Below are 11848 nucleotides of genomic sequence, written 5' to 3' on the forward strand. Positions count from 1 at the left end.
AATTAGCTTCACTGGGCTTAGACTCACCGCACTTTTTAAAACCTTGATTAGATTTGGCTGGGACATCCGGTGTGTTCGTGTATCGGTGTGTGTGCGTGTGCGTGAGTGCGTGTGTGATGTGTGTGTGTGTGTGTGTGTGTGTGTGTGTGTGTGTGTGTGTGTGTGTGTGTGTGTGTGTGTGTGTGTGTGTGTGTGTGTGTGTGTGTGTGTGTGTGTGTGTGTGTGTGTGTGTGTGTGTGTGTGTGTGTGTGTGTGTGTGTGTGTGTGTGTGTGTGTGTGTGTGTGTGTGTGTGTGTGTGTGTGTGTGTGTGTGTGTGTGTGTGTGTGTGTGTGTGTGTGTGTGTGTGTGTGTGTGTGTGTGTGTGTGTGTGTGTGTGTGTGTGTGTGTGTGTGTGTGTGTGTGTGTGTGTGTGTGTTTTGTCGCTTCCTGCCAGTGCGCGGCATTCGGTCAGTTAATTTTCGCGCTATAGTCTCAGAAACAAAGTAAACTTCGCACTTAAAGCTTTATTTTAAGAACAGATCACCCTGAATTACAATTACAAGCAGTGGGAGTGGTGGAATGCGGCGAGCAGCCTTCAGAAGACGCCGCCAAGAAGACTCAAACTATGAAAATATGCGTGTGCTGTAAATAAACGTTTCTTCCCTTTAGAGTTTGAATGCAACGTATCCATCCAATATTCGTACATTCTGTTGAATCGCATTCTTTATTGCAACATTTATATTGACTGAGGTCAGAAATTATTAACGCTGTTTGATACATTGCGTTATAATTAAGACTACGGACAGCATGGTTTTCCTTTTTCTTTTTTTCAGGATTGGCTGTGAAAGCTAAGCTTACAACTGGTGCGATATTGTTTATTGTGCTTTTGCAAAATGGTGTTCTATCACCTACCCCTCCGTTCGTCTTGCATACGCCATTCACCTCGCAATGATTTTGGACGTACCGGGATTGTAGTGAGTCGCGACAAAAGACCGGGACTTTTATGAAACGGCGCTTACATTACATCCTGGCCTAACTCGATGATACTGCATCTAGCGAGTCTCGATCGTAACAGCGGATGCGGACGCATTTTAGTCACCAGCGACATGACACACCAGTTGTTTTGATGAAAGACCATGGATGTAGATCAACGGATGCGGTTTCAACAACATTGCATACTTACGCAAGATTCAGTTACTCTGCCACCAAAAGCTTTCTTTACAATGTAACATTAACTGCATGTAAGATTTGCACAAACTGAATAATTTATTACATTGGAATCTTTTCATAAGGTATTTTGTTTCAACGCACTGCGCTACGCGGCAGTGAAAAGAGAATTGTTAACATAGGTGGTATTTTGAGAATCATACACCGAGATCAACCATCGCTGGGGAGAGCAGAATAATATACAAGTCCCCTTTGTAGGGCTGTGGCTGAAGGAAATATGCCGTCATGTTGAATATTTATCTAGTCTTTGAGTGGGGGGTATTATCAGGGACTGAAACTGATAAGAGTGGCCAAAGTAAAGTATATTATCAGGAGCTCCTAAAGGCATCTAAAAGAGAAGAAAACGGTGTAATCAACGTGGTCGAGTACAATTGTGTCATTTGTAGCGGTTCGAAGTCCAAAAGGGAGGCCATGAAGTAAAGGAGCAAAAGAGAATAGAGACCCTTTGTGCGTCACTAGATAAGATTTAACGCTCGATTCTTCGACGCAAGCATGTGCTGATAAACGGCGTAACCAAGCATTTGGGCCCCTCGTAATAGTGCCACTATTGCTTTCTAGAAACGAGAAAACATTCTGATCAACTTCTACGTACAAAGCACCGGTAAGCGCTTAGTTTCGTCTTGGGTAAAATATAGCACAACAATTCCATTTTATCACTTCTGGACACGTGCTTATATTGTAGTTTATAGTGGCCGTCTTGAACTCCGAGCACATTTCCCTTGACTGCTGCTTCTATTGTATCTCAGAATGCCCCATTTCCAAACTGAACAATGGTGTTAATGGGTAACGGTCTTCGTTTGCAGGCTGTTGGTAGAACGTGGGGCTGAAGTATACGCAAATATACGTGTACGTAAAGCATCTCGAGCTTAAAGAGCACGCATGGAGCGGAGTAAGTCATGTGAGCGGGTGCTGACTAAAGCTTGCAGGAACAGTGTGTCGCAATTACCACAGCAGCAGGTTAATTTCAGATCGACAAGAAGTGTATTTCTAAAATATTGAAAGATATTTTTTGTTCTCTTAACGAGGTGGGAACGTAAAATGTTTGAGGCTATATTAAATCTCACAAAAGTCTGCAGGTTACGCTTCGTCGTCTACTTTCTCGGGTCTGTCCATCTTAATTCTTATTATGTGATTACCCTAAAACCATGCCTTTGATTCAAGTCCAACTTTGTCGTTCGTAAATTGCGGTTCGTCTCTCAGCCATTTGTCCACACGCAGTTCGGTATTTTGTTCCGCATAAAAAAGTTTGTTGATTAGTATTTGCATAATACCAACAGCGTATTTGAATTGGGGCGTCAGTTAGATACTTGTGGTTTAATATACACCGCAGAAAATATATTAATCCGGGAGTTTTCTCAACATTTAATCTCATCATGCATGCTCTCCCTTTGTTTGTACTTTGTCTCTAGTCTTCTAAGCGATATTGTTTCACTTTTGTGATGGTCTGTAATGATCTCATATTTCTGATTTAACATCAAACTATCGTTTTTTCTGGCTTTCACTGCTGATGTGCTAGTATAACTTTCATATCTGTGGTATTGCGAGCTTTTGTTAGAATTCTAACATGTTTTACTTATTTTTTTTTGTAATTCGAAATGTTTGAAGTTCGTGAACATCCTTTAAACGTCCTTCACGCTCGTTTCGTAAGCTACATAAAATATTACGGGACAGACGTAAGCTCTGCCTTTAAGGGTACGAAGCGACCGCCTAGAATACCAGCCCACATATAAAGCCCCGCTCTTAACTGAGCCGTTTGAACGTACCTGCGAGTCATAGGGGCAACTTGAATTCAAGGGCCTAGCAGGCTGTTTCTGATGTCAGCCTCCCTCGTGAAAAGAGCCACAGGTGTTGGCAGCTGCTGCCAAATGTAATGTCTAGTAAGTTCTCGGCCATGTCAGCTGCCTGCTACCGTCTGCTAGTGCCAGGATGGTGATTCTTCGCTCATAATATTATTAAGGGTGGGTTGCGCTTATTCACAGATCAACGCTGGTGATGGGGGTGATGGGGATGAAATCGAGGAAGAACAGGTATACAGGCCAGCGTCCCTCGCACATCATCAGCCTCCTCTTTTCAATGCCATCACTTTAACTTCTTTTCACCAGGCACTGCGTTCAGTTCAGTGACCCTATGGACCATGCCACGCCACGCTTTCCGGTCTCTCACTATCTTCCTAACATCATATAACTTCATCTGCAGTGCCTCGAGGATGCCATCTAACCATCGCGTTCGCTGCCTACTCCTTCTCCGGCGACCCTCAACCTTTCACAACATCAAATTTTCCTCCAGCGACTCCTCTCTTCTCATCAAATGACCAAAGTAGTTAAGCTTTAACTTTAGAAATTTGACCCTCCAATGAGCAGTCAGGGTTTATGGCCGACAATATCGACTGATTTGATCTTCTGGCAGTCCAAGGAACTCTCAAGAGTCTTCGCCAGCACCACAATTCAAACGCGTCAATTCTTCGGCAGTCAGCCTTTTCCTTTTGGCATTAGCCCAGCCGCTTCATTCGTCCTGGAGCTACAAGGAATCGCCCTTTGTTCCTCCCCAGTAACATGTGGGACGCCTTCCAACTTGTGGGGCTCATCTTTCGGCGCCATATCATTAATGGTATTGTGACTGGCCATAGGGTTTTCTTGGCAGGAAATACTGGAGTGGGTTGCCATTACCTTCTCCAGTGAATCACATTTTGTCAGAACTCTCTGCCGTGACCTGTCTATCTTGGGTGGCCCTACACAGCAGAGCTCACGACTTCATCGAGTTTCGCAAGCCCCTCCGCCACGACAAGGCAGTGATCCATGAAATTGTCACTGCGTAGCGCGTGACAATTTCTCCCTTTGCAGCCGAAGCTCTTCCTTGAGCAAATCACGTTGGACGACGCACGCAGCGCTTAAAACGAGCCATGTGAGCTACTTGCGTGGTGCGGTAGCTGAGATTGTGGGAAGTAACTTTTGCGATCACATAGCTTACTTCTTTTAAACAAGTAACCACGACGAAGGGGCCAGTGTACCTAAACAAAAACGTCTGAGACGGCACCACCCCCTCGGACCAATGTCTGGCATCAAGAAGTTCAAGAACTGCCAGCTGCCCCACGTCCGCTTCTCAAGCCAGCTACGCTCCCACCCCCGGGTAAGCCGAGCCCGCCACTTCCCATTTCCCCTCCCAAACCTTTCTCTTATACATCTTCCGATTCCACACCAGTTATCACATCTGAGAATTATATGCGCCACATAAAAGATCGAAATGACCCTATTATCTGGTACCTTCCAGAAGAAATTTCCGCCATTCGCCAAGCATTCGAACTCATGCATACCCTCCTTAGCAATCTCCTGCAGGATGACGAACGCATGGATTTCCTAAATCATTCTCTTAAACGGCCCCGTCCATCTACATCCCCTGAAGCAACTGCTTCATCCTCTTCTGTCTCTCCCGAGAAGCGCGCTAACGTAGCTTAAGAATGGCAGGGAACAATCACATACACATTGTACAGTGGAATAGCAGAAACCTGAGTACCAATCGAACACTCTTTATCCAATGGCTTCTGACTTTACCTTCGCAGCCCCACGTCAATCTCATTCAAGAATCGCGTGCTCTTAAAGGTATTCCGGGCTACCGTGCCCTGCATGCAGCGAATGACAGCGACTGTGCCCCATTAGTGAGAACCTATATTCGTCGGAACATCCGATTTGAGGCCATTGAAGTCCCCAGTCGTCTTGAACGTCACCTTATTGCATTTACACTGTATTCTGATCACTTAGCTCGCCCTTTATCCATTCTGAATTTTTATAACCCTCCTACAGAGTACACGCTTTTCAAACCGCTAATGCACTCTACTTCAAGATTGTTTCGAGACTCCGACTTCTTGATAGGGGGGGATTTTAATGCCCCGCATGTTATCTGGGGTTACTCACACACCTTCCGACCTGGCCGTATACTCAACGACGCATTAAACGGAGCTCAATTAACTGTTTATAACACCCCAAACTCCATTACCCGGGAAGGTTACAGGAACCGACAATCCACCATGCCAGACCTCACAGTGGGCCGCGGACTTCGAGAGGTCACCTGGCAAGTTACAGATGAAAAATTGCTCAGCGACCATTACATTATTAACATCACTGTCCCTAGCCTTACCCGTCCGCCTGAACGTAAAATTTCCCACACAAACTGGAATACCTTTCGCACTATACGCGACACCTCTCCTACTACTGGCAGTCTTCAGAGCTGGACAAAAGCACTCAAACATGCTCAGAAACAAGCTACGCAGGAGAGTTCCAATTCAGCCCCGTCAAATAATCCCGACCCTTACCTTGTACGCATCTGGAAGAGGCGGAAACGACTCTTGCGCACTCTTCGCACTCAGCCCAACAATGCTCGCCTCTCTGACCGAGTCACCGAATTGACGCGACAGGTTAAAAAACACTGCGTTACACTTGACACCAATCAATGGAACAAAATTTGTAACACCATTAGCGGCACACTAAATCAAAAAAGAACCTGGCATTTAATCAGAGAACTACTCGGGCCTCAACCGGTGTCTGTTCCCACTCTCGAGAAGCCCTATTCTCAACTAGGCGCGGATGTCTTAACAGCCCAACTCCGCGATCTCTACATTCCTCCTCCCCTACCCAGCCTTTATACTTCGTGCACTGGTGCTTCCAATGTTGAACTCGATCAGCCGTTTAACCTCTGGGATCTCGACTGGGCGCTAGAACAGCTAAAGCGGAAATCAGTCCCAGGTGAAGACCAGATTACATACTCACTCATTCGAAATCTCTCTGACAACGACAAAGAACATTTTCTGAGCATTATAAACTTACATTGGGAAGAAAGCACACTCCCAGCATCTTGGAAACAATCACTTATAACCCTACTTCCAAAGCCAGACAAAAAAAGCTGCGCTTCAAAGCCTCCGCCCAGTTTCTTTAACATCACGCCTGGGAAAAACCATGGAGCGGATGGTGCTCATTCGGCTCGAGACTCATCTTGAATCCATAGATTTCTTTCCCTCTCAACAAATTTGCTTCCGAAAAGGTGTGTCTACTCAGGACATATTTTTTCTCCTCATGCTCGAATTTGACCCTCTGCCCACTTCCCAGATCCAAGCCATAGTGGCCCTTGATGTGCGAAAAGCCTTTGATAAACTTGCCCACGATCCTCTATTAAACATCCTTGCCTCTACTGGCTGTGGTCCAAAGATGTATGGCTACCTCACAGCATTTCATCGCGACCGTATGGCCAAGTTCCGTCTCCCCGATTTGATATCTGATTCTTTCCCCCTCACACGTGGTACTCCTCAGGGCGCTATTCTGTCACCCACCCTTTTTAACCTTGGAATGGCTCCTCTATCTCGTATTTTAGCGTCTATCCCAAACCTAAAACACACAATCTATGCAGACGACCTTACTTTTAGGTGCACTTCTGGGTCTCCTGGAGCAGTAGAGGAGACCCTACAGCAAGGTATCGATGCAGTTGTTAGTTACCTTGATAATGTAAGGCTATCTCCCGCACCTGAAAAATCCGAATTGCTGCTGATTGTAAAAACTCGTTATCAACGCCAACATAACCAGCTGATCAATCTCACAATGGCAGGTCACCCCATCAATCGTGTATCATCCTGCCGGATCCTCGGACTTCATATCCATGATTCAACCGGTCAGGCCAATGTATCTACAACCGTTAAAGTTTGCAATCAGCTTACGCATCTAGTTCGCCGCATAGTCAATAAGGACGCCGGGCTACGCGAGGGTCAAGTCAGGCAGCTTAGCACTTAGCAAAATTTTATGTACGATTCCTTACCTTACACTAACTTGTCGCCAAAGACATCAGATTGAGGTTGCGCTTCACATATTGTACAAGGCCGCCCTTAACGTCCCTGTACATACGTCCACGGAGCGCCTATACTCTACGGGGCTGTTCTTGCCCCTGGGAGACCTTATACAACAACATCGCGACCGGCAAATGGCACGTCTTTCTAGCACCAAACAAGGACATTGGATACTACAGCAGGTTGCACTCAAACCTATAGACCTCCCTATAATTACACTTCCTTCTTCGCTCCCGGATAACCTCAGAATAATCCCCATTCCAAAAAACGTTGCACCCGAAACTAACACAGGCAGCCGTTCCGCTCGCGTTTCCAACCATGTTCACCCAACAGATTCCACGATCATCTACACAGATGCATCACGAACTAACGTCGGAGCGGCTGCTTACTGAATTCAGAGCTGTAGCGACGTAGTGACGCATACCCTCGGTCCTTACATAGATCCTCCTCCTACAGCGGCTCTCGAGACCCTACCAATAGTTACCAGTATTCAAGACCACGCACAAGCACCCCCTAACCCTTCAGGATATACCATATACACTGATTCAATACAAGCTATACGCGCCATTCACACGGGTCGCATTCCTGAAGAAATACACGATGTTCTACACAGAGCTCTTACCAAACTACGTCCCCACACTGTAACACTGAGGTGGATTCCTGGTCACGCTAAAATCCCAGGCAATGAGGTAGTGCATCGCCTCGCCCGCGAACTTCAACACCGGGCGCCTGGAATTCCCTGGCCTTATCCACCAACGTGGGACACTACTCTTCACTACAAAAAAGAAGTCAGCGTTCACTACGACAACATTAGAGAAACTCTCCGTACACTCCTCTTCCTGATACATCTCTCACTACCACGCAAATCCGCATTCTTAGACGCATACAACTAGATACACTGCTTACTCCTGCCCGATCTTTTCTATACATAATCATACATTCCTCTGCATGCCCAAATTGCCCAGAACACTATGCAAACTTGGAGCATTGCATCTTTTCATGCCCTGTCGCCCTGCAATCTCCTCACTTTCCACACCCTCCTCCCCCAACGTGGCGGGCTTGGTTAGCCTCTGACCAGCTGCAAGATCAGTTGGCCTTGGTGACCCTGGCCCTGGACATTCTCAACGCTTAATGCAATGCGTTAAATAAAGTTGTTTCCTCCTCCTCCTCTGGTACAAGACTTACAGCGTAGAGGTGTCCAAAGCCACACGAAATATCCAGCAGCATATGTGGCCTCAACGTGGTACTGTTCATTCTCAGCCAGTCTTATGGTCTTACTGTGAACAGACCGCTCAGTCAGACCGTTGGTCTGTAGGTGGTAAGGCGTGGAATGACGGTAGTTGGAGCCGCACAGGCGAAGTAATTCCACTACGATGTCAGCAGTAAACTATTGTCATGACGGAGAATAATCGAGTGCAGCATAAACACCCATGCATCATTTGCCTTGGCGAATACAAGCGCTGCAGTCTCCACATCCCTTGTCAAAACGTCCACCCAGACTATAACCCTGCGGTGTCCTTCTGCTGCCTTGTTTAATTTAATTGTTATATTCTCTTTTGTCCTCGCGACGGTATTATTGGAAAAGTTCTCTCTTCATTTTTATTAAAATTTCGTAACGCCTCATTTTGAGCAGTCCCTTTTAAAATATATTACTTTTTCTTTCATGCCTTTTGTATTTACTTCACTTCTGCATTCACTTCAGCGATGTTCAGCTGTTTTCATTGACATTTTAACTTTAAAAATGTGTATTCGTACTTGATATTCTCTATCGCTTTCAATGATTGTATTTATTTATTGTATCTGGCTGTATCTTGTTTTTCATCTCATTTGAATGCCTTTATGAGAGATGTTTATCTATACATGTTGCTCATTGAGTTCACTCTATCTGTGAATCATTTATCTCAATTTCATTTCAGGTCTTATTTGCTTCTTTTGTTTTTTCTCTCTCTGTGTGAAAATTTTGCGGGTGCATTGTTTTTAATTTTCCTTTGCGCTACAGCCCCAAGACCGTATGGTTCTTCCTGCGCACAATAATATAAAGGTTAATTGATTCATTGTTATTATTAGTATTTGCTATGGAAGCTGAGAAACAGCTTGCTTGAGAGTCTAGTCTTCACAGTCCCCAAAGAATGTATTGTTTATATTCCTTCCAACAGACGCCGCCTGATACTCAGTGCGAAAGATAAAAACTACTTGTTACACAAACTGATGTTGATTTCACGAGATATTGAAAAAAAAAAGAAGAATGACTTCGCATTACAGAACGCAACTGACCAAGTTATAGGACAATGATTATTTCAATTCCTCCAAGTTGCTATGCCGGTAAGGCTATTATTTGTTTGGGGCGGTCTTCATTTGGCGGCTGTTGGTGTTTTGCTCTGTTTCAATTGGATGTGCAGTTGGCTAACTACGACCTGAATTTTTAAATGAATTCTAGCACCCTGAATCTTGAAAAGCTTTTCGAGAAAATTTATCACTTTTTTCTTCTCAATGTTTTCATAGGCACGTATAGAATATGCAACGCCGGACGCCTAAGTACCAAGTTATTGACGGAGTACCAAGATGCATGGGAATAGACCCGGACATTCTCAGAGCAAATCTCAAGTTCAAAGCAGGAAAGGGCGATGTTGTACAGTCCACGTTTCCCAAGAGTGGAACGCACTGGGTGCAGTACATTACGCAACTCATCATGAGAGAGGGTGAACCTGTGACGACCCACGAAGAGCTATCTAGGGAATGGCGCTTCCTTGAGTACATGAATATCAATGACTGGAAATCGACTTTCCCGCTGCGAACTTTTTCGACACACCTTCCTTTAACAAAAGACATGTTGACGGAAGACGGCAAATACATCTACGTGGCCCGCAATCCTTGGGATGTGTGCGTTTCATTCTACAAGATGGCGAGCAACCTTAGCACCTACGAGTTTCAAGACGGCACTTTCGACGAGTTTGTGGATGTGTTTGTGAGCGGAAATTTTGGTTACGGCGACTACTTCGAACACGTGGCCTCTGGATACGCACTGCGAGAAGAGCCTAACGTATTGTTCATTACATACGAGGAATTAAAGAGGGATTCTCGCCATGGTATATTGAGGCTGGCGCACTTCTTAGGAGAGCACTACGGCAAGTCATTAGAAAATGACGACAAGCTCCTCGAAAAGGTCATGGATCGCTCTAGACCCGAGTACATGCGAAGTGTGGTGGTCGTCAACTTTTCTCAAAATGCCAATCCCCAATGGCAAGAAGTGATTTCACGAAACGATATATCTTGTAGAGAGGGTTGCGAGGGAGACCAACGCCGGTACGGGCTTGTACGAACCGCCAAGGTTGGAGGTTGGAAAGAATACTTCACCCCAGCACTTCTGCGGAGAATGGAGTCCAGGATCCGTGAGGCCGACAGGTCATCCTCTTTCATGGACTTGTGGAAAGACATCAGAGCAGAGACCCTGCAAGCTTCACTCAGTGACTGGTAGTGTATATTACCTGATGCGTCTATGCATCGAGTTCAACAAAAGATCATTCAGAACAGCCCTGCAGAGAAGTGCATAGATAATGTAAATTTTTTCGACATAAATACTTCCATGAGGACTTGGGACTTTATATTTTACAGCTCTTCTCTAGATCAGCATAAAACCATAGTAAAGGGCTGGTCGTGGTCGTCGCGTGGAAATACTTGCCATAGAAGTGGCTTTGCGTGCAGAATTAGGCCAGGCAGCTTCAATAGAGGACATGCAGGTGCCCGCAGTGAACCAAAGGGATTACATTTTATAGTACTAACTTCTGAAAAGCAGCGCTAACACACACAAACACACTAAACAGAGCGTTATTTGCCGCTCCTCGAGACTAGGTTTTCAGATGAACAAGCTTCCCGATATGTTGTGTGCAAACATGACATTGTATGTCTTTTCCCTAGGTTTTTCAATGAAATTAAAAATGATTTCAATATCATACTTCTTTTTATTGCCCGCTGATATTCATTCCTTTGAAAGTGCATCTAAAATTCCAGCAACGTCCAGAAGGCTAAAGCGCGTCGCCGAGCCACTTGCTGAGTGGTAGCAAATAATTCTGGGCAGGCGTCTGCTATTCAGTACATTATATTTGAACCATTCTGCACATCCTTGCTTGTCTGCTCCAGTAAGGCTTTTCTCACTAGCCCTGCAGGCAGTGTATAACACAGCGAATTACAGCAGTCATTTTATGTTTGCACTGTCAGTGCCGTTTGTACAAAGCGCGTGGTGGCAGTAGGGTCGCTGTGCACGAGGAAGAACTTAAAAAAACATTGCCGGGGTTTACCTTTAGTTAAACCAGGTAAGTTTTGTAAGCAAAGCCGAGGTAGATTCCCTGTCTGTTTTTTCTTGTTTTAGGCTTTCTCTTCTCCTTTCTCTCGTTCTTTTTCCTCTTCTTGCTCTTTTTATTTTCCTTCTTTTTCTCCTTCTTCTATTATTTTCCTTTTTCTTCTTGTTTTTTTTTTTTTCTTCTTCGTTTTGTTTTTCTTCTGCGCTGCATATGGCGACGGCAGCGGCCCCACTCGGTAGCGGCGCCGCTTCAAATGGGGCGCACCGTGGCTACCGGCCGCGGCCACCCGACGACTTGAGCTAGGAGCCCAGCGGTAGCCGCTCCTTTTGCCATGGCGACGGCAGCGGCGCCGCTCCATAAAAGGCGCACCGTGGCTACTGGCCGTGGCTACGCGAAGGGGCTGAGACCTGGAGTAGTATTGCGTGCGCAATAAAAAGGAACGAATGCTGAATACGGCATATATTATACCGTTTAGGAAGCTAGCAGGCACCTGGCCGCACGTTAAGGCAAATAACACAT

At 45.5% G+C, this 11848-nt stretch overlaps 1 protein-coding gene across 1 annotated transcript; it reads left to right on the top strand.

Moving 5' to 3' along the window:
• Nucleotides 1-1768: 1768 nt before the first annotated feature.
• Nucleotides 1769-10977, top strand: LOC146194536 (3-beta-hydroxysteroid sulfotransferase-like). Its single transcript, XM_084596076.1, has 2 exons — nucleotides 1769-1808; nucleotides 9534-10977. Exon 2 carries the CDS (start codon nucleotides 9547-9549, stop codon nucleotides 10504-10506), a length of 960 nt encoding a protein of 319 aa, XP_084452202.1. The 5' UTR covers nucleotides 1769-1808; nucleotides 9534-9546; the 3' UTR covers nucleotides 10507-10977.
• Nucleotides 10978-11848: the final 871 nt, after the last annotated feature.

The sequence above is a fragment of the Amblyomma maculatum genome, chromosome 3, assembly GCF_055883805.1.
Source record: "Amblyomma maculatum isolate TAMU_Amacu chromosome 3, ASM5588380v1, whole genome shotgun sequence".
NCBI lineage: Eukaryota > Metazoa > Arthropoda > Arachnida > Ixodida > Ixodidae > Amblyomma > Amblyomma maculatum.

What these genes read in the sequence shown, in the direction of transcription:
- LOC146194536 (XM_084596076.1), top strand. Translation starts at nt 9,547, where the DNA reads ATGCAACGCCGGACGCCTAAGTACCAAGTTATTGACGGAGTACCAAGA.